Source organism: Thermobia domestica, chromosome 4 (genome assembly GCF_964235325.1).
Source record: "Thermobia domestica chromosome 4, izTheDome1.hap1.1, whole genome shotgun sequence".
Lineage (NCBI taxonomy): Eukaryota > Metazoa > Arthropoda > Insecta > Zygentoma > Lepismatidae > Thermobia > Thermobia domestica.
Window position 1 is genome coordinate 213,569,209 of NC_137457.1, and position 24,585 is coordinate 213,593,793.

The 24,585-nt window shown below is 36.3% G+C and overlaps 1 protein-coding gene across 5 annotated transcripts in view; it reads right to left on the reverse strand.

Moving 5' to 3' along the window:
• Positions 1-24,585, reverse strand: part of ACOX1 (acyl-CoA oxidase 1) — a 185,864-nt gene that overhangs the window by 100,911 nt on the left and 60,368 nt on the right. For all 5 annotated transcript variants that reach the window (XM_081755468.1, XM_081755467.1, XM_081755466.1 and 2 more), the window contains exon 4: positions 22,538-22,661. In XM_081755468.1, the coding sequence (XP_081611594.1) occupies positions 22,538-22,661 (124 nt within the window). The remainder of the gene's footprint in view (positions 1-22,537; positions 22,662-24,585) is intronic.

Here is a 24,585-nt window from a genome sequence, read left to right on the forward strand (position 1 = left end):
TAAGTCACACAAAAGCACTTTGTCCATTGTACTTTTAGTTTCTCTAATGCAGTGATCAGCATCCCATGTGCCGCGGTATACAAGTGTATCACTGAAAGTTGAAAGTGTTTTCTGCAAGTGAAGTAGCTTTTCAGAATTATTCTGCAATTGAAAAGAATACTACTTGCCTTTTTCATTTAATTTAGGGGAGCACGACTGCTCATTGGCAGAGGGCTAACGTCTGGTGGGTTGGGTCTCTGGTTCGATCCCGGCCCTTTAAGCTTGTGCTGGCCAACACCGTATTCGTGAGTTTTCTCGGAGGATTCCCGTTTCTTTCTGCCTTTTCATTTCACCAATTCTTCCAAGATCATTCACATGCTTCAATTAGTCTCCTATAGCCTGAAGAGCATAATCGTGAGTAGTGTTGTAAATAGAAATAAAAACCGTTCCTATTTTTTCAGAAATGTACGTTTTTTTTAAAAAAACATTGCCTCTCGTTTTTTTCTAAATTTCGTTTTTTTTTTTTAAATAGTCATTTGTAATGCAACTTACGTCTATTTAAGTATGAAATATTTTTATGTAGGTGTAATCACCGTAAAATGCAACATAAATTAAACGCTAGATACTAATACGCTACAAATATTTTACAATTTACATGAATACCATACCTATTAACAATTCGGGTTTCAGCAGTTTTCATCAATATCAACTAAGAAACAAAGTAGAAATGAAATTTTGTTTTTTCATGAAAGCAGGCCTTTAATATGTACGAAAATAATGTCACGAACAGTATAAAATTGAAGTAACTTGTCCTAAGGTAAAAACTAATACTAATTTCCCTACTAGTATTTTTCTACATATCATATATAAATAATTTGTCGACTAGATATATATGATATGCAGAGCCGGCTCTACCATATCTGTAACATGTGCATTTGCATGGAGCGGCAAGTTTGGAGGGTCCGTCAAAATCTGTTATAACTTATAAGTATATTATTTAAATTAAATATTTCTTGTTGGAAACATACTTCATGATGATGGTAGTTACATTTACTAAGCTGACCTATTTGAATACTACATTCATAAATTATGTTTAGGTTGCATTAATTTAAGGTTACATGGACAATGCTAAAGCAAATGGTCGAATCAATCCGAGCACAAATTGCTTGATTGTTTTCAAATGCAAGAATTCAATTCTCGAATAGTAGCGAATATCTGTTCCATTTAGTAAGTTATCACAGTTTTGATATGACAACTAGTCTTGTTTTTGTCAGAAACAAGTTCCTTATCATTGAAGATAGAAACAAGTTTTTTAAAAAATGTTAACAGATGTAGGAGAAAAATCAAGAAATAAAGATAAAAGAACTAGTTGCACTGGAATTTCAAACCGTTACATTGAGATTGAAGCTCGATATTGAATTCTATAAAAAGGATTACCATCTTTCTTGTGCAGGTGTGTTTGCGTTATCTTTTACTTACATAATAGATTAATATTTAAAGAAAAAAACACACAACGGGATTACATTTTTAGTAAGTATTTAAGCCTTTCTGAGTGCGACTACACTTACCCTCCCCTTCGTTGTTGATGCTGGAGTAGCATACTTAAAATCATGACTTTTAACATTTGTTCTTTCTGGAGAAAGGGGGAGGCGGCAAATTATGCCATTGCACGGGGCACAAATTGCCTAGGACCGGCCGTGTGTATGATGATGAAAGTTAGTAGTTGATAATAATGGCACTTCTGGTATATGTATATACAAGACATGAATATAGGATGACTCAATTTGAAGTAATGCAGAGTGTTTCAAAATTAATATTAGGGTTTTGAAACTTTGTAGTATCTATTACAATTAACTTATAATTATAAATATTATATCAAATGAAAGAGCAACTCAAACAGTTTTGTACGCACACATGTACATGCATTGTTTTTTCTGTCTGCCATTAGAAAGAGCAAGTAGCAAAGATGGAGACTAGAGAGCAGAAAGCTTTTTGTGTTTTAATAACGACTGAATCTGTACAGTGTAACCGTCTGTGTGAAGAATATTAAGGAGACACTTGCAACTACGTCCTTATCGTTTGCAGTTGCTACAGGTCTTAAGCCTACAGGCTACGGTTCACGTGCCAATTTAGCAAGTGAAATATTGCTGCATAACAATGAAGATTTTCTGGATCGTGCCGTCTTCAGTGATAAATCGATATTTCACCTAAGAACTAATGTGAACACTCATAATGTTTGCATCTGGCCGTCAGCAAATCCTCAGGAGATGGTACAGTTGAAACGAGACTCCCCTAAATTGAATGTGTTTTGTGTCATATGGCGGAAAGTTTATGGGCCTTTCTCGCCTATCGACTAGATGTGTACCATGTGACGAATGAATCTCACATCGAACACTTGTAGCAAAGACTGTTTGAGGTGCTCTTTTACTTGATGCATTGCTTATAATTGTACGTATAAAATGTAATAAGTACTACGAAGACTTAAAACCCCGATATTCATGTTGAAATACCTTGCATTTCTCACCAACACTGTTGGACCTAAGATGTAAAAAGTAGAGAAAATTTTCCTCATAAAGTTATTGTTTACAACAACGATATTTTTATTAGTCGACACTATAACTACAACAACAACACGGGTTAGTAGTCAAAAAAATGTAATCAAATGTACACTAGGTGGCCAAAGTGGCACACACGGGTGTGTCACTTTTTTAATCCGCTCCTGTGTGGACACTAATTAAGATATCGGGATATTATTCTTGCCAAATATGGTTGGACATTAGTTTATCATATTAATTTCTTTTTCTTCTGGTGTCGAATTTCCTTCTCAAATTTCACCCGTCAAAAACTCGAGAACTTTCTAATTTCAAATTTCCTTTACTTCTTTTTTCCCTGTAGCTTCCTTGGTTGTAGAAAGACCTCCTTAAGACTTTCCAGATAGATACCTCGGATGGATACCTAATTGTTGACATCTATTGGACGGGCCTGTGCGTAGTGTTGCCAATTAGGGAAATTAAAACTTCCCTAAATTTGGGCAAAAAATTAGAGATATTTGTTTATAAATCCGAGTGCAAGTCAACTTACGCCAATCGAACATCTGTCCTTACTTAACAAACGCAAGTACAGATCGTTACAATGGGCTAATTAGGGGGCGCACGAAAAAATCGTATTTAGGTTCTAACCCTTGATTTTTGTAGTTTTTCCCTTTTATGTTTACCGTAATATATTTTTGGTAATTAGAAGCTTTGTTCCTTAAAGATCGCCATAATACTTGTAGGATATATTAGTGGTGTACCAATGTTTAATTTGAGATAGTTTGTGTCTGTCTGGTTGCACTGTTGCCAGCTACAGAAAATTTTAATTCCAGATTTTAGGGGGAAATTTTGGGAAAATTATTTGTCTCTATTATTTCCCCTCTTGTTCGCTACATCGGAATAAACGTACCAGTGTCTAAGATATTCGTCCTTAGCCTACACAGCGCACCATAAAAAGTTTCACTATAATAATTAGGAGAAGTAGAGTTGAGGTTTATAATAAATCATGTTCTAGAAATAGTAAGAAAATGGTGAATTTCTGAGATAGAATGAAATATTTTTTTAAAATTTCATGCTTACTTTGTTAGATATCGCCATGATACTTGTAGGATATATTCTTGGAGTACTAAGGTTTATTTTCAGATAGTTTTCGTCTGTCTGATGGCAGTGTTTCCAGCCAAAACAATTAATTCCCGATTTTAGGTGAGAAATTCGGAAAATTTCCATTTTCGCCTCTATTATTGCCCTCTTGCTGGCTACATTGAAACAACCGTACCACTTCCTTTTTGGCCTACAGAACACACCATAAAATGTTTCAATAGGATAATTAGAGAAGCTGTAGCCCAGGCATATCTGCTGAGTTTTGCTTCTGAGGCGAAAAAAGTGTCAAAATTTCATGTGTATGATGACAGAGAATTTTTTCTTTTCCTCTTTGAATGAAAGCTAGCGACTTCAGGATTTCACTGTACCTTGTCAACACACCAGAGGATTTTTTTAGGTGACTTGAACCCATATAGCAGCAGTGGTGCTAGATACAAAAAAAAAAAAAAAAAAAAAAATGAAATTCGGTTAGGGAATTTTTTGTGAATTTTCACCCCTACATTTACCTCAATAATTTCCCACCCGATGGGAACACTGCAATGCAACTTACACCAAAAAATAACCATATCCATTTTCTAAAAAGCAAGGCCTTAACCATATCAATCGAATGAGTGTTTTTTGAACAATAAGTCACTAACTGAAAATGTAGGAAAACGCCAAATATGACCTTGGTCCGAAAGGAATAATCACACAATTTTGCTCGTATAGGCACAAAGAAACAAACGATTTATAAGTTACGAGGGCTTCGACTCAAGTTCTGTTGATTATTTAAATAATCTGCAACATAAATCAATGAATAATAGTTGCCAGAAAAAAAAAACAGACATTTGAAAAAAAAACATGAAAAAGAACGATGTTTTTTATTAAAAAAACGTTTTTTACAACACTAATCGTGAGACGTTAAACTGAAATATTTCATTTCATTTTCTTATTTAATTTAGCTCTTCCCCATAATATTTTACCTAATATAATATCAAGTGCTTGCAATACAGACAACTGGATTGCACAAAATCCTCAAACCTTGTACAAGATATTTTTCATATTAACAAAATAAACACACACACACACACAAAAAAAAAAAAAAAAAAAAAAAACTGCTTTAGTCAATTATGCAAGTTCCTACATACACTTCAAATCGATTTTCTCTCAAGCTATATGCGAATGAGAAATTAGTGTAGTGGTTTAAGAGTCGAACTTATGAGTAATAGGTCCTAGGATTGAATCTAGAAAATGAACGGTAAAATTTTATGACTTTCATTATTATATATTTCACGCATAATAAAACGCGGCAATAAAATAGTTTGTGTATCCGTAGAAAAGTGAAGACTGCTTTCATTCGAATAGTGAAGCAACAGCAATCGAGCTGACTTATGCTGTCCAAATGACTGCTAACCTAAGATTGGATTAATCATAAAGTACGCCTTTGGTATGGAATTAACAGTCTCTGTCACTAATATGGTTAAAACATCGTTCGTTCTCATTTTAATTATCTATGGTTTTCTGATATGTATAATCTAATCTCTGTGACCGAAAATCTGTTAGGAAATAAGGCCTACTAGCGGCTTCATCGCTCATGTCCTCATGACTTCGGTGAACGCTCTATTGAAAATTACAATATATTTTCCACACATTTGATGTAGTCAATTGTAAATGAAATGAAAGTTTTGAGTTTTACGTCCCACGGTTATGCCGGTTAGGCTAAAGGAGACGGTGATGATGAGTAATGAATGAAATGGTGGAATGAAGAAAGTGGGAGGAAACGGGAGAACTCCGAGAAAACCCACGCACACGGTGTTTGTCCACCACAAAGTTCACTTGGCGGGAGCAGGGTTTGAACCCGAGACCCCTAGATGTAGTCAATTGTGTCCGATTTGTTAGTTCACTATATTTCTTTTTTGTCTCTCGCTACATACACTTAACATTGCTTTCTTTCATCTCTTCATTAATCTATCCTATCTCAATGAGATACAAATTCCTCAATCTCTCATAATATGTCCAAGCCACCCAGACTGCTCTCTTGCTACCTTTCTAATAACAATAAGTAAAATTTTAGGATAGCTCATGTTAAATAAACTTGCAACTAGTGTGTCAATTCCTACCAGCAATGAGATCTTTCTCATTAAATATATAGTGCTTTCTCATTTGATTGTGCTTTCCGAAGAGAATGGGAGTATTTCAGTTGGAGATAGTGAGCTTTTACATTCTAATCGTATCATTATTTAAGTTCAAATTAGATATAATTGCAATTACATATAGAAACGTTAAAAGGGTAATAAAGTTGTTTAAGCCAATACTATTGCTTCAAACTGTATCGTAGATTATCATGAAAAGAAATTGAATATTCGTAGCCTAAACTGATTTCATCGAGCATGATTTGACATGAAGAGAAAATTAAATTAGATTAAAGTAAAGAATAAAATATATTTATCCGCAGAGTTTTATTACACTGGTTTATTATATCAAGTTTTACTAAAGTTAACAATTTCAACGAGGAAGTCAAGAATCGAAATTGGGAGTTTAATTCCAAAGTCAACGTGGTATCACTTGGCTACGCTAATAGTTACTTTAGAGGTTAATGTCCCTGAACATTAAGGCTATATGAGAAATGGGCTTACATTTTAAAGAGGGTTTCAAACGATTCATAGTGCATTCAAAACTGAGAGCGAGTTCGGAATCTATGTAGCACAGTCACAGATATCAAGGTAATCTTACTAAATGTGTTAAATTTGACTTCACACCACTACCAGATCAGTTCTTGAATGTTGCATAATTTTATACTAACTTCAATGAACACTGAGGCAAAATAAGTAAAATGATAAGACTAAACTTTAAACTACCCACAACTGCAAGGCTGGCGGGACAAATACTTACACCATTCAGCAAACTATTTCAAATACAATCATTATTGTACACTAGGGTGGGTCGTTTTGCCACTTTTTTTTCGGAATGAAATGTAATACCTGCCAAAAGTGGCCCACTCACATGAACATTACAGGTATAGATTTTTTTTTCAAATCAGATAATATCTTCTGTGAGAACTAGGCCCTATTGCCTCAAAGTTTCAAAATTTTACTCAAAATTACAAAAAATACCAAAATTGTTCATTATTTTTAGTTATGTTAAAGTAAACATATTTTTGGATTAATATATGCCAGATGCTATGAAAACTGACATTCAAGTCTCAAAATGCCAGTTATATGCCCCTGAGGTGGGATAGGGGTGCCTCCTCTGGGGCCCGCAAAGGGAGCAAATTCAGTACAATTAAGCGTTTCTACAGCTATTTTCGTCCTTGCCTTTTCCTTCTACTGGTGGTTCATAGTGGTAGCAGAGCATTGTTATTTTTCACCATAACACTCCCACCCCTCCATCTAACAATACTGCAACACCCTTCTCCTGTCCCGATCTGCGTAACTCAGCGTCACTATCAGCAACGAGCCGGATATGCTTCAAATTGGGCGCCATTTCTCAAGCGCTATATTTGGTTACTGTTGCCTTCGGCTTAAATGAATTGGCCGTTACAGATAATAGTTAGCTAAACACTATTTTCACAGAAAATTCTGTATTTCTTTTTTAAAACAGTCAATTTCATTTATTATATCACAAAAATGATTTCAGTGACAATGAAGCAGACCTTGAAGAGAAAGCAGAGGAAAGCTCTTTTGAGGAAGAGACCAAACCCAGAGACAGAACATCTAAACCGAAGCTAGATTTGACTGAAACTGCTATGATTGCTCCGAGATACAATGTAAGCGAAAAGGCTGCGGCATATATAACATCAACTGTGCTTCAGGCAGCTTCAAAGGCTGGAATTATAACTTTTCAACAATCTAGCAACATAACTCTGCTTTTATTGAGGACAGGAGTAAAATAAAGTATGCGAAACTTAAAGTTGCTCGGAATTTAAAAGAAAGTTTTAGAAATGATGATTCCATTAAAAGCCTATACTTTGATGGTCAAAGGGAAGACACTAAAACACACGCAGGCATCGTTAGAGAAGAGCACTTATCACTTGTGGTTGAACCTAACTCTCAATACGTTGGTGACGTGACACCATCCTCTGGCTCTGGCCATGACGAAACCACGGCTATTTTCGAGTACATCATGAACCAAATCGAAGGTGGCTTTGATGAAGTTGAGGTTCTTGGATGTGATGGAACAAACACTAACACTGGTTGGAAGGGAGGTATTCGTCAAAAATTAAAGGAACTAACAGGCTATTTGTCTCTTGTATTTTAATGAACTGCCTTTCCGAGCTCTCTTCACGAATATTGGCGCTAATTCAAGCCCCTATTCTTACACAGGTCCCATAGGTTCAAAACTATCTGACTGTGAAAAGCTTCCAATGGTGTCATTCAAACCAATAAAATGTGACTTACCTCATCATAGTCAGAAGAGCTCAGAAAACTCAGTAAAGACCTGAGACACTTATCTCAAGTCTTCCATTGCTAATGATCCTTGTCATGTCTTTGAGAACATTCACAGGTCTAGATACTTACCAAATGAATACCAGACTGTAATCCGTTCATCCATTCAGACAAATGCATTTCTCGCGCTCCCAGAGAATGTTCTTTTCGCCATGATGACTGATGGTCTACTTGCTGTCCGACAAGATGCATTACATAAGATTCTTAGTGCTCGAAAACATGAAGCAGAGAATCTTCATAACACTATTAGATATAACATCATTCCCAGACTGAATTTTGAGGCGAAAGATTACACTGAAATGATCTTTTGGGAAAGCACTGATGTTTCAGTAACTGTACCACCAGTTCTAAGGACGGTATCAAACAAATAGCTCATGGACAAACTTTCACTTTCTGACAACACTGTGCCAGAATAGTCTTCCACCGTCTCTCCATGCCACACGATGGCAGTGAAAAACTGAAAAAGCCTCTCGAGTATGTGGCAGTGATGCTACAGACGGGATGATCAGGTCAACCTTACTTTCTAGGCAAGCTGTGTCTAAATTGCAATCAAAGTCCCAATTTGTGACAATTTTTCCTGACAGTGACGAATTGAATTAGTTCATCCGTCCCTATATATGCTTGATTGGTTGGGTAGGGCTGGCGCAGGAGCCCTAGATGCAGCCACCTCCACGTGGTAGACTCTGGGACGCTTGGACAGGCTATATGACCAGGTGAGCGAGGACCTGCACAACCACTTAAATGTACTGAATTTGCTCCCTTTTCTGGCCCCAGAGGAGGCATCCCTATCCCCCCCAAGGGCACATAACTGGCATTTTTATACTTGAATGTCAGTTTTCTAAGTAGCTGACATGTATTTAACCAAAAAAAAAATGTTTACTTTAACATAACTAAAAATTCATGAACAATTTTGGTATTTTTTGTAATTTTCAGTGAAATTTTGAAACTTTGAGGCAATAGGGCCTAGTTCTCACAGAAGATATTATGTGATTTGAAAAAAAAGCTATACCTGTAATGTCCATGTGGGTGGGCCACTTTTGGCAGGTATTACATTTCGTTCCGAAGAAAAAGTGGTAAAACGCTACACCCTATTGTACACTTCATTTTGATAAACTTCTTATAGCAACTATATCGATTTCCTAGTTAAATTCAATATGTAGATCATGTGCCGTACATAGCAGCTAACATTCAGGCTATAAAGTGCAGCTAACATTCAGGCTAATAAAGTATAAAACAAGTGAACATTCCATGTAAATCAGTAAGAAACGTAAGATATTGCAAATTACTGGAAATGTAATTTAAGTCAATTTTAAGCAGTATACATTTATTTATTTATTTAATCAATCAATCTATCTATCTATCTATAGCTGCTTGAAAGTGGCTTATTTGCGAACTCGTAATTTATAGGTCTAAAAATAGTACGACGGCATAATAAATTATAGTAGGTACAGTGAATTGCATAGAATTAACCAAAAAAGTAAAAGCCGACTAGTTTCTTTGCAAAATTGTATTATCAACTGAGAAAAACATGTCCAAAGTGGTCTATTTGTTGACTATGAAAATCACAAAGAAAAGTGTTTTGTTTTTAGAATATTGATGTTAGATAGGCATTAAAGAGCTGAAAGGAACAATTTAATCTTTACCAGCTATATTATCAACCTTCAAATAAAAAAAAGTTTGCATTTTTGGGACAAAAAAGTCAATATGTTAGTCAAGAATGATGGTCGGTCATCAGAAGGAAAAGTGAAAAAAAAAAATAATTAAATTTTTAACATTTCTGATATTTACTGTTGTGAGTATTTGTAATCGTTTAATGTGGTATTATTAGCTATTAAAATAAGTTTTCCATCTTCATTGAGCGTTTAATATGCAAATATTTATTATAAACCAAAAAAGTGGTCTATATGCGGAAAAAAGGACCAGATTTCGCCAAAACCGGAATAATCTAATTCTCCGTAAACGTTTAAGGAAAATAAGGTTTGAAACATATTACCCTTTAGGGTGAGATTGTACATGACAATTTTTACTTCAATATTTTCATTAAAATGCTTAATAATGCACATACAATTATTAAAGCTGCTTGTGGTCTATTTGGAGAATTTGGTGTCACTATCTCCTATCTGAAAACTTTAATGTCATTTGACGGCGTTTTAAATCAAATACTTAAAACCGAGTGTAAGTTAATGGTGACATTCAATTTATGAACACGAACTCCTAATTGTCATGAGAAAATGCACCATGCGGTTCCTTTTAATCGTCACATGATTAATGTTCTTGCCCAATTAATCTTTTATTACGTGCTACTTAGTTCGCAACATTGTGTTTTTGTGGTCTAAATGCGGGGTAAGGCTGCCAACATTGCACAGTAGATAAACTACAGTATAACGATACACAATAGATAAAATTTTCTGATGTCGAACATGAATTTTACTTGCCACACTATTTTTATTTTATTTTATTTTTTTTTTATTTATTTATTTATTTTTTTTTTTTTTACGAAATTAAAACTAGATTTCAATCGTTTAAATATGGAAAAATACAATTACATTGCCAAAAAAGCAAAAATTATTTACCAACATTAGGGAGGAGATGCAAAAAATTGCACAGACAGAGAAAGTTTTCTTATCTTAAACGTTAGTCATACTTGATATTTGTGAGACTATTTTCACATACACCTATAAAGTTCTGTCGCTTTTTGTGGAGATCTGTGTTCAATTGGCTCTCAAACCGTGAGTTGAACTTGGATGGAGATAATGCCAAGGTCAGTTGTTGTTGTGGGTATATCCAACATTCTACCTGGTTGTGGCAGTTTACTTACACTGTGAACTTGCTTAAGGACAGAGTAAGCATGGGACCTCCACAGAGTGTCATAAGTGCGTGTATGGTGTACGAGTTCAAACTCGCGTCAAATGCCGCTGCAGCGGGGCCGAAGATATACCAAGCCTTTGGTGAGAGTGTCGTAACTACGCGGACATTGCAGCGATGGTTTAACAAGTTTAAGGACGGTGACGAAACAGTCGTAGACGCACCACATGCCAGAATACATGTACAAAATGAATATCGTCAGCCAGCAATTCAGGCGAACGGTTTCCAGACATACTAGGAACTGGAACTACAATTCAGTGTAAGTGGATAAACCATTCGGCAGCACTTCCATCAACTTGGGAAGGACTACAAGTTGGGGAGATGGGTCCCACATGAATTGACTCCGGGCCAGAAGGCAACACGAGCGGACACATGTGTTTGTTTGTTTTCTCGTCTGAGGAAGGAGCCATTTCTGGACAGGGTGTTGACTGTGATGAGAAGTGGGTCCCGTACGAAGCTCCACGGCACCATCATCATTGGTTACCATCCCACGAACCGGTTCCAAAACAGCCGAAAGCAGCACTGCACCGAAGAACGTCCTCCTGTGTGTTTGGTGGATTGCTCGCGACATCGTGCATCGGCAACTGTTACAAGCTGGTCAGAGCATCAATGTAACTGTGTACCGTCAGCAGTTGAACCGTGTTCAATGAAAATTCAAAACTCTGGAGCCAGTACTTCTGAATCGCAAAGGGGTCCTCATGTTACAGGACAACGCTAAGCCCCACGTGGCTAGGATGATCCGGGACACCATTCTACGCCTTGGATTGGAAATACTATTGCATGCGCCACACTATTCGGACACTACACTATCCGATTATTAACTGTTACATTCATTGGACAATCACCTTTAAGGACGCCAGTTCAAATTCCTAGTAGAGGTGCAAAGTGCACTTGATACCTTCTTTGCTTCACGGTCCACCGCGATGGAATTCATGGTCTTCCGAAACGTTGGCAAGCTCGTCGATGTTTTTGGGGATCATTTTTGATGTTCCAGGTACGTCTTAGGTGACATATTGATGTTAGAAAGTGGTGGGTGAAAAGCGATACAACTTCTTGGTTTCATTTATAAAATGTGTACCCCTGAAATGAATTTAAGTCTTACCGCCGATGTCAAATGAGTAGAAGAAGGCGTAGTCACTAGCATGAGAAAAATAAATGTGATGAACTAGTAAGGTGGAAATTTTTAGAGAAGTATATATTCTAATGGAAATGAAATGTTACGTCTACCCCTGAAATGGGATTTACCCAGATAAACCTAAGCAAGTATAGCCGACTACCGGTAAACCTTAAATCGCATGAATGCCAAGCAATGAGGCTATCTACTGAGCATGGTTATATTGTAGAGAATGCAGAGGTTGGCAAGCCTTATTACGCATTTAGACCACAAATTTCTCAAGTCAGCAAATAGACCACCAAGATTCCGCCAACAGACCACCTCAATCAGCAAAAAGGCCACTTTCATAAAAGTAGATAATGGAAAGTGGTCTTTTTGCTGACAAATTTCCGCAACTAGACCACTTGCCGATTATTATTACTAATCTATCTATCTATCTATCTATCTACAGATAGATAGATATAGATAGAGAGCGAGAGCGAGAGAGAGAGAGAGAGAGATACACCTGTGGTGTCAGATTGGTATTCAACTCTGAAATCTACTCTCACGTAACAGTGTTAACGTTCCTCATTTTAGCGTGTTCGTATATAAATGATGGACATGACGAATAAATTTGACTGAGCTTTCAAGCGTGACAGTCCATCTGATTTTGTTTTTAAAGCACTTCAAAATAAAATATCCTATTTAAAAAATCCCTATGCTGAAAGAAAAACTTTCACAGTATGGCTCGAACTACCGCCCTTCGATTCTAGGATTTCAACAGCATTACTAAACCCGCTTGACAACGGGGGCAATTTATGAGAATGTGCGTTGTAATATTGCTAATAGAATCGCGCTTCAAGCGCAGATTCACACTTGGAGTTTTAAATATCCATTTTCTGTGTTTTCCAATAATTTTAACTGAAGATATTGGTTGATTTTGCATATTGGAAATGCGCATGAAACTATGCATTTCTGAGTACTTGTGTCCATCGCCGGAATACGTAGTTTTATCTTCTTTAATCTTCACACATTTAGTATTTCTAATACCCGTGCACTATGTCATTTTTTCTCGAATTTGCCCCGAAATATTCTTCCTGTAATGATTTGCCCTTCTAAGGTTTTATAACAATAAAGGTTTTTTGTTTATAATTTCCTTATTTGCCTTATTTTTTCTCAAAGATCATAAATATCTATACATTACTACACTGCTTTGTTAAGGAAAGCACAAAGAAGCAATAATACATGAAAACAGAGTTATTAATGAAAGTGTAGAAGTTACAGTATGCGAAAATTATTTTGCCGATGACGGTACATACCATGATCGTATGCATCCCTCTCGAAATTTGAGGTGAGTCAATGTACCTACTGTCAAATTTTATAGAGAGTGGTCCTAGGTACCCCTGGACCATGGCCCAGGGCCAGGGACACAAAAGTTAGGCCAAGTGGCGCCCTTGTTACTTCCTTTCTCTATTGAAGTTGTCGGCAGGTTTTTTGATTACAATGACTTCATTAATTCATTAATTATCCTTTCATGATAGTTGCTGCAGCTACGTAGTACTTCTGTAATATCTAAGTGTATTCCGTATCCATATTGATGGAATGTATAGCCACAGCGGATCTTTACAGTTCATCTCCCTTTAATTATGAAATATGTTCATTTACTGTATCTTGATTTGTATAATCTTTACTGTTTGTCCAATATATATATATATATCTATATATATATATATCTATATCTATATATCTATATCTATATCTATATATATATATCTATATCTATATATATATATATATATATATATATATATATATATATATATATATATATATATATATAAGGTGTTTAAAAACAACACAAAACAACATACATAATGTTTGGGAGGTGATTCCTGACACCAAGGTAAGACAAAAAGTATAGACCAACCTGGGTGCAAAAATACTTCCTTTCGGAGTTATAGGCTGCCGAAAACAAACAAACAAACAAACAAAAAAAAAAATGAACTTTAAAGGTCCATAGCTCCAAAACTATGGGAAATATTGTACTCGGGTCAATATTTCGGTGTCGGTGCTGTTTTGCAACAGCCTGTATATATATATATGTATATACTACCATATACTCAACACTCCAAGCACTCTCTACGTTCTTCTATCTTTTAGTGTTCATAGCTTATTTTGTATTTTCTTGATGAGTTTGTACATCGGTTTTTATGTAGTACTTTTTCAATACTTCTTCAATTCTGTTGTTCGTTCCTTGAACATATAAATTAATTAGCGACAACAGAAACAGGTAAACCCTATGTCAACCTACCTTACTTTCTCGAAGTTGGTGAATGTGCCCTCTCACAAATTCGATCCTAGGCAGTCTTACAACTTTCCGTTGCAGGTAAAGGGCTGTCGAAAAATCCCTGTCTTTTCTTTGTCTGAACCAAAATATGAGATGGTTTTGATTGAGAGACTGTTACTATTTGAACTTTTACTTATTTCCGAATAAACCGCACATAATTTACAATAAGAGTAAGAAAAACTATACATGATAATAAACTAATTATTTAAAACAGACGTAAGTTGGTTTGATTTAAAATAGAGACCACATAAACGCAAAATTTATCTCTCTAAGAAAAATCAAACCAGGAATACGTTAAGACCTTCAAGTGATAAGTTGCGACAAGGCCATTAGCTTTAGAAAAGAGACACAACAATGTGTCTACTTAAGCAATCCATCAAAATTTGTCCGTGGAAAATGTTCCTATCGTGGCAAGGAGTAGAAACACACACACAGTTTCCTTAGTTCGAGTTTTCAATTAATGGACGATAAGATGTTTGTCCATTGTTGCTAGTACAGGAGTGTCTTATATACAATGGGCGACAGCGTGTTCCGGATCTCTGGCAGTCTCTGCGACGTTCCATTGGTCCAAAACGTAGTGACTATAGTCTCAGCAGAAAGCACTACGCACAGCCGGAAGAAAGGAAGCGGTGAATCAATTGAGTAGAGCGTCGAACCTGAAGTTCGTTTCTCTCTGATGCCCGTTATTCCATATTACTACGCCAAAGTCCTTTCTGTGTCGATAGTAATAACTAAATTTTGCTGAATAACATTACATAAAACATATCTTGGAAACAGTTTGCGATTAGGAACGAATTCACAAAATCAAGCACAAATTCACTTCTTGCTATAAATGCCAGAGCAGAAGATGCAATTCTGTCCTCATCCTGAAAACAGTTTGGGTCCACACAAATATTCATAAAGTTGTGCATATAATCACTATCACTAGAACTGACAGAACAAGAGACCGGTCCGTACGATATAATTTGCAATATCAAAGATGAGGTTCCGTTCTCACTTTTCCTCTGTCAGTTAGTTTTGTTAAGGTATAAACGCTTCTGAGCTTGGTAATCATCCTTCGACATTGTTCCCAGCACGACTGATGGCAAAGCAATCACATTCTTGACCTCATTTGTATCTCTATTCAGCCTTGGTTTGTCTCTAAGAGAAAAATAAGACGTATAATGCATTTTGAAGTTGTTACATAAATTGTCTTTAAACCTTGTCTTATATTCAGAAAGAAAAATTAATGGCGAGTGGAAACACTGAATAGAAAAATTAAACATGATTCAATACGAGTACTCATGAGTACAAGTAGTTCTTCTTTGTTTTATCTTTCTATCAATTTCATTTTCTTTCCATAAAATTAAAAAAAAAAAAATGTAATTTACTTTTACAAACTTGGGGTTAAATTTATTTGTAAATCATTTTATGATAGGGTATGATTGTTAATTTTGGTTTCTTTAGCCCTATGCTTTTGACAGCCTCCTCGTCCTGTGTTGGTTTTCGACTGTATTTGTTAAGTGTTTTACTTGTTAAGTGTTTTACTTGTTAAGTGTTTTATTGATTTGTGTTGCAATGATGACCTTGTTCCGCAGCGCTTGATTGACAAAGCTAATTTCTGTATTGATATGTAGCGTAACCGAGATCCTACGTGCACTACCAAAAAGGGTCGATACCACTGCCTCTTTGTCAGTCGGATGAAGATGTGAACTGCCATTGAGGTGCAAATATGTGTGGGTTTGTTTTCTATATACTCGATGTTCTAATTTGCCGTTCTCTAATTTGTGTAACACGTCCAGGAAAGAAAGTTGACGTATTCTTCTACTTCAAAGTAAGCTGGATGTTCTCATTTATTGAACTTAAGTATTTCAGAAATTCTTGGAGTTGTCTGTTATGTTGCAAGATCGTAAAGGTGTCATCAACGAAACGAAACCAGCAACGTAGTTGGTAGGAGGCACTCTTTGACGTTGTCTGTTCGAAATGTTCCATATGGAAATTCGCAATAACTGGTGAAAGAAGTAAACCCATAGCGAAGTCATCATCTATTCATTGTAATCTTCGTTGTAAATAAAGTAGGTCGTTATGAGCACACAGTTAAAAAGTGAGAGTCCATTTTCTGAGAAAAATGTTTCCAGTAGTTTCAAGGTATCTTTCAAAGGGAACTCTGTAAGGAGCGATAGGAAGTCAAAACTGACACATATGTTCTCTGGATTCAGGGTTATTTCTCTGAGAATCTTGGTAAATTCATATGAGTTGCTGATATGACGTTCTGAATCTCCAACATAAGGTTTCAAAAGGGTGGTGAGACATTTTGCTAATATATATACTGGATTGCCTGTTGCACTGACAATCGGCCGGAGTTGAACATCTATTTCGTGTATCTTCAATAAGTCGCGGATATTCGGAAGAGTTGCTGGCTTTTGTAAGATACTCTTCTGTTGCTGTTCGAGTATCCGTGACTGTTTGGAAGTGCGAAAGTCTTCTTGCAAATCTTTTGAGATGTATTGTTTCGTATCTTATATGCTATGTATGTTAGTAGAGCGTGATACATCTCTCTTGGTATCACCACACTTGTGCTGCCTTTGTCCGATAATAAAACCACTATATATTCGTTGTTTTAATCCTTTCAGTGCTTTGTTCTCATTCATGTTAATATTGTGCTTAGGCATCTTGCCATTCTTGAAACTCTTGCTGGTTTTGGTCCTAATCTCTTGTGTATTTCCTAGAGGTAGTTGATCAATGGCCTTCTGTACACTTGCAATATTTTCTGTCGGCACAGAGGTGGGTGTCATAGCCAAGTTCAGTCCTTTAGACGTCCTGGAGTGTACAAAATCTGTTGTGTGTATATATATGCGACAAAGAGGAAGAACCATACAAACTAGGATGAAAGGACATATTTCATATTTAAAGAGACATGAAATTTGAAAGATCTGTTGTAGATGAACATTCCATCTAACCTGGAATTTGAATATATTTCGACAATACATAAGTACTCCATAACTCAGCAACTATGAGGTAGGAAAATTAAAGAAACCATTGAAATCAAGAAGCATCCCCACAACTTAAATTTAAAAAAAAATAAAAAAAATATATATATATATATATATATATATATATATATATATATATATATATATATATATATATATATATATATATATATATATATATATATATATATAGATAGATAGATAGATAGATAGATAGATAGATAGATAGATAGATAGATATACTAGCTACAATTCATTTGGAATACTCTTTCGAGGATGAAAATACCAGCACCCAATTAGATTAGATACCAACCAGTGATTGCTTGACAAGCCCAGTCAATCAGGGACCAACAAACATTAGCGACCACATATAAACACCACCAGTTCCCAGTTTTCGACTGATCCTGAAGAGATTTGCAATAAGATTAGCGAAACGGTGGTTGATTGAGAATTAAAAACACATGACGTATAATGTGAAAGCCTTAGAGAGAAATTTTGAACTCTCGCCGTGAAAACTTAAAAAACGAAAAAATTATTGATGTAGTTACACTGATTCTAATTGGTGTAGGCCTTTTATTTTCATAAGCAAAAATACTGAACAGCTATGACTAGTTTGTCTTAGTGGTGCTTCACAAACCTCATATAACGTTACAGTTAATGCAATCAAATGCTGCCGAAATATCCGGTTTGTAAATCCAGTATTTTGAAACAAAAAGTTTGGATTATTTCCTACGAAACTAGATACAAATTTGATAAAAAAATCGATTATTACATTTATGATATAGATAAAAATATGTTAGTATACACCACAAAACTTCTTTTCATTATTTTTAATATACAAAACAGCACGTTTTTTTTTCTTTTCTTTAAGTTCTATGAGGCCAGGTCAACACATCAGCGACCAGTAGCAAGACAATTAATTTATATTCACGTTCCTCCATGATTTCCACTTGAACCATTTATTGCACGATTTGCTGTCCAGTTAAAAGTATTTCGTTAATTTTATCATATAAGTTATTTAAATTATTGTCCTCCTTAATCATAATTTATAGCGCACTCTAGTGGAGTGATCACATCACAGCTTTAACGGGTTTCAAATTTTGTCGGTGTTTTAAAATTGTCTTTTAATTTAAGATTTGTTCTAATTCTCTTTCTATGTTGTTATTCATTACTTCAGGTTAAAGAAAAACAATATCACATACTATGAGTGTTAATCATTATACTTTATTTCAGTCAAATTATCATTAATGAATTGCATACATGACTATGGATTTTGTTTTTTTCTCTCGTCGTTTACAAATTTTTGTGCCTGGAGCAAAATTTGGCTTCGAAATACTTGGCGTCGTCAGAATATGAACAAAATATTCGTTTCCGTAATATATCCACAGTAGAACTGCAAATATGCGTTGTACGTATTAATATGTACGATTTTTTTTTTTTTTTTTTTCACATATTCTATGCCTGTTGGCGATCATACCATTCGCCATCAGATCATACTCTTCATTCATCAGATCCGATTACTATTCGTCGTGAGTAACAGAGTACCAGTGACAGGTGTAGGGTTTTAAACCGGTTGCTCATTAAACGTACGTAGAAAGACATATTCTCAAATTTAGTGGTAGGTTAAAAAGGTTCAAATCAATTCGGTAGCCTAGCTCTAATCTAATGTACGCATTTTTACATAAACAAAGTCTATCTCGGCGAAACAAGAGCAAGGTGCGGATAATCAGAATAAAGCTGTCGGATTCCTTCGCCATTTGTAACGATCTAAAGCAAGGAAATGTCTTATTCCTGTACTTTTTAACGCTGATCTAAAATCCATGGTTAAGAAAACTAAAATAACAAGGGAGGACTACTTATTATTTAATAAAAAGAACCAGCCTCTATGTACGAACGATGTGGAATTGACAGATGACAATATGGTCAGTACAAGGAAACGCAATGTTTCTTTAGTGGCGTGCAAAGAAACAGGTCTCGAAATAACATGACAGCATAAAATACGTCGTAACAAGTAGAGACAGTTCGACAGAAACACCGTAATAAATAATAACAATACAAGGGAGTGAATAAATTTAAATACGAAGTTGTATCAAAAAGTCTCGGCAAAAAATTCTTGTAAAGGACTAGTTCTGTTTACAATAATGTACTTTATTTATCTATGTTTACACACCATCACCTTGAAAATAGTCATCTTGTAGACCAATACAGTGCTCCCAGCGTTTCTGCCACTGCTGGAATGTGTATGGGAAGACTTCTTTTCGAAGTGTGTCAAGCATCTTCTGCGATTCGCGGTGGATCTCCGCAATTGTGTCCAAACGGTAATGTTCGAGCTGGATCTTCAGCTTCAAGAAGATGACGAAGTCCGCGGGAGCCAAATCTGGCGAGTATGGAGAATGTGGATTTGTGATAATCTTGTTTTTGGTGAGAAACTCATGTGTCAGGACAGCACAGTGGGAAGGTGTATTGTCGTCGTGCAACAGTCAGTTTTTCGCGTGCTACAGATCCGGTTGTTTTCGACGAATATTCTCTCTCAAACACCGTAAAACCTGGCAGTAGAAGTCGCTATTGACGATCTGAGCCTTAGAGACAAATTCGTGTTGCACAATGCTGTAAATGTCGAAAAAGACGATGAAAATGCACTTTGTCGAATTGCAGACCTGCCTCATCTTTTCCCATCGAAGAGATGATGGGCTCTTCCACTATGAAAATTGTTGTTTGGTCTCAGGGTCGTACCCGTACACCCAAGTTTCGTCACCGGTAATACTCCTCGACATAAAGGTTAGGTCATCCAAGGCACGCTGACGGAGTTCTTGGCAGACATCAACGTGGTGTTCCTTCTGCTCCTGAGTCAGCAGCCTAGGGCGAACTTGGCAGCAACATGGTGCAAGTTCAAATCACACATGTAAGGATTGCCTGCACTGTTTCGTATGACATACCGATAATGGCAGTAATGTTGTAGATTGTTTTCCGACGATCCTCATGCACAAGTTACCGAATGGTTTCAACAATTTCGGGTGTTATGCTCGCTGAAGATCGTTCTGATCTCTCGTCGTCTTCCAGTGATGTTCTTTTGCTTTTGAAGCGCACCTGCCACTCAAAACAACTCGAACACTTGCCGAGTCAGGTCAAGCATCTCTGTGGGGCATTTGCCCAGTTTCAGACAGAATTTCACGTTCGATCTTTGTTGTAACTTGTTCTCCATGATGAAATCTCAGATATGGTAACCCATGTGGTGAGAATAGCACCAGCTGCAAAGACGATGTCTTTTGGCACGCTGACTTATGAAGGTCGATGCTCCCTATATCTGTGCGTGCAGTCTTCTGCTGCCATCTGCTATGTATTACAGAAATAGATTTAAGAATTTTTGATACCACTTCCAACTTAAGACATAGTGTTAACAAGCAAACACAAAGTAAAGGAGAAAATATAAAGCAGATTAACGACGAAAAATGCATCCACATATGTAACAAAATCTTTCGCCATCGCAAGTAGATGAAAGAAATTAAAACTAAAACTTTAGGAAAACGCAATTGTGATCGTCATATCGCCGACGTGTAGAGACGAACACATATTCAAAGGTTTCGGAAACGAAGTTTCGAGAAATTTATTTGGCGTGAAAAAATTAAACATGAACATTTAGAAAGATACACAATCAGAACTTCACGAAATTAGAGGTTACTGAATAGCATGACGTAATGAAGTCGAAACATCTAAGATAAGCGGGACATGTACGCGCCTGGGTAATACGTTCTAGATGGGACAGAATTTTACTAAGGTACCCTACGGGAAACAAACCTTTAGATAGACCAAGAAACTGAAAGGATAATATAATGCAGGATCTCAGTGAGATGAATAATAACAATCCAGGGTGAACTGCCGAGACGCAAGATACAATCTTATGAAGAAGTTTTGTTTCTACTACTGAAGAACTTCCGAGTTTCTTAAATCATAGAGTGAGTTATACCCTGGCCGGAAAACGATGATTTCTGACAGCTCAGCTCGTGAGGATGACTGAGGAGTGCGGTGTTGCCATGTGCTTCTCGCGCAAGGGGAGAATCGTTTGCTTCCTCGTTGAGGATGGGGTAAGTGAAAGTTTGGCAATGTGCGGTGGTTACCATGGAGACGCGACAAGTTCTGAGCCTAACGTTGGTTGACCTGCTGTCTTCTGCTTGCTCGCCGTGGCCTTGTGCAAAGCTGTCAGAGATCATCGTTCACCGGCCGGGGTATAGTACCCAGGTATTAAATTTCATATTTCCTTAAGAAAGAATGAAGACGATTCGATAATACACATTAGAATATTTTGTGGTTTCTGTTGTGGTATTTTAGCTCGACCCCCCCCCCCCCAAAAAAAAAGTAAGTAAGTAAGTAAGTAAATATATACCCCCAAGAATCAAACCAACTGTTGTATATGTTAAGAAAAAATTCTACCTACTGAATGCTTCTTTATGTAAATCAGAGATTAAAAATACAATACATGGTAGGAAAAAGTTACATGAGACAAAGACTTATAGCTTTTGGGTACTGAAGGTACAAGTATACAAAGAACGTGATGGAGAAAAAAAAGCACAAAATCCTTGGCCGAGCACTTGGTAGAAACTCAGACCTAAAGTTTTACATTGCAACTATAACAAATATGCTTTCCCCTCCTAATTTCCACACATTTCACGAACGATTATGAAGGGAAAAAGTGGTTTCTGCATTTCTACTTTAAAACTGTTTTTTTACGGACATTCCCGCAAATTGGGAATGATGTTACCACCCGCGGGATTTAACATTAACTACTGATCTTAATCATTCGACTATAGTTTTACCATTAACTACTGATCTTAATCATTAGACTATAGTTTATGTTGTAGAAAAGGTTGTAATAATATTGTAAATAAAAAAAAAAAAAAAAAAGTTTCTCTTTCCTCAAGTGGATTGGATAACTTAATCTCTCTGTTCGCTTGAATATTTTCTTTTTTCTTTCTTTGTGAGTGTCTTTGTGACGAATAATTGGATCACAACAGAAAATATAGCAACATCACAAGTTGCACAAGTTGCACAAGTTGCACTTTCCTCTATGTCAGGATAGCTTAATTAAAACAATCTCAATCCGTAATATGCAATGGAGCTTGGAAGATAGCGATTTTTTCAGTCAAAAGTTTGGATATTCGAACTCGCCATAAGATGGGATTTACTTTCATGAAACAGTACACTTCTCATGAATACGATGTGATACTTACATCCACCAGGCCACCATTTATACGATGTTAACGTGGGACTGTTCAACACAAATTCCTGAGTGTTAGGATCGTAAGTTGCCGTTGTTTCAAGACCTCTTATGAACGTTCCATGACCCAATTCTGTCTGTAAATCACAATATTGGAAAAATAGGTGATAAATTTAAAATAGATAGTTCATATAAATTATGGAATTATATACCTTATAGACATGTTAAGTACGAACAAACTACGGGAACAAATTAAATAAGAATAGGATTAAATAGCCTAACCGGCATAACCGTGGGACGTAGAACTCAAAGATTTCATTTCATTGCATTTCATTTTCAAAATGAAAATTACTTATAATAATATTCCATTACGATCAGTGCAAAAAGACGAAAGATATATTTTAGCATACAGTACCTGGAAATAAACTCACTCATTACTTATATAAAAATATAACAAAGGGATAAGAAAAAAACATACACAAAGGATACACACTAATTTCCTGCCAAACCTTTAATTCGGCTGGAATTGCACATAGTCTTGAAACAAAGACATGACATGAATGTTCATGTATATCATTTAATGGCGAAACAGAAAACTACTTGTTTATCCTCTTTTAAATTTGGAGAACGTGAACTTTACCGAAATATTAAATTGTGTATAACTAAATAGCGATATCTTGAACTTCTGCAACTGCAATTTTCTTCTTATACCCAACTAAGGGCGACGAACTTGTGACAAGAACAGTTTTACATAAAGACTTAATTTTTAATATCATTCTAAAGGCAAAGAAAACTCAATGGGAAAATGTTCCAAACCAATGCTTCTCATTTTCTTGTATACGTACCAAACCTGAAACAAAAAGTCTGAAGATCCATTTTTCTAAAAGACTTCCGGTCTGTTTTACTAGTTGAAAATTTCACCATCTAATACAGCATTTAGGACTTAGTTATAACGGTACGTGTAACGGTATTTGCCCTAACAATAAAGCTAACTGGATTGTTATACATTCATTTTTTTCACAAGAAAGGAAAAATTCAAAAAGATGTCTGAAATAAATTTATATATATATAGGGCTGTTATAAAGTCCTTGCTATAAAACAAACGTTTATAAGTTTTTTTTTTTTTTTTTTTTTAAAAAAAATAACGCATTGCATTGAAATACATTAATACATTTTAAATTGTGCGCCGATCTGTAAATGTTTGGTTGGTAACAAAGGTCATGAAAATAGCGACGGTACAAGAGAAAGCACAGTGTGTGTGTTGGTATGCAGAACTGAAATCAGGTATGTTGGTGCAGCGAAACTTCAGACGAGTGTACAAAAAAATACCTCCTGATGGCAGGAGTATGAAGAGTTGGTACAGCAAGTTTCAGGCTACCGAGAGGATGTGTGATATGCAAATAAATGATCGACCGCCAGTGAGTCCAAACACGGCGCAAAGGGTTGCTGACAGCCTGAAGATAAGTCCAACAAAATTGACTCCGCGGAAGGTCGCTGGAGTTGGGAATCCCTCAGTCAACAACGCAGACGATACTGCGTAAACGTATGAAAGCCAAATCGTACAAGATTAAATTTGTGCATGAACTGACAGAAGATGATCAAGACCGAGACTGGAGTTCTGTGAACTGATGCTGAAACGACTGGATGATGACAGTTAACTCTTGCAGTTACCCGTGTTCTCAGATGAGGCAACTTTCCATGTTTCAGGGAGGATAAACAGGCACAACTGTCTAGTTTGGGGAACTGAAAATCCTCATGAATATGAAATGCACGAAAGAGACAGCCCAAAGTGAAAGTGTGGTGCGCTCTGGCAATGGACTACCTCATAGGCCTGTTTCTGTTCGACGATAACATTACAACAGGGAAGACATACCTTCAAATGATTACAAATTTCCTGATACCCGAATTTGTTATGTTGGGGATCAAGGATCCCATCCACTATCAGCACGACGGAGGTCTCCCCTCCCCCCCAAAAAATGCACAAGTCGTTAGGGACTACCTTGATCGTGAGCTACCTGGCAGCTGGATTGGGCGCCGAGGCCCCACTCGTTGGGTTCCCCG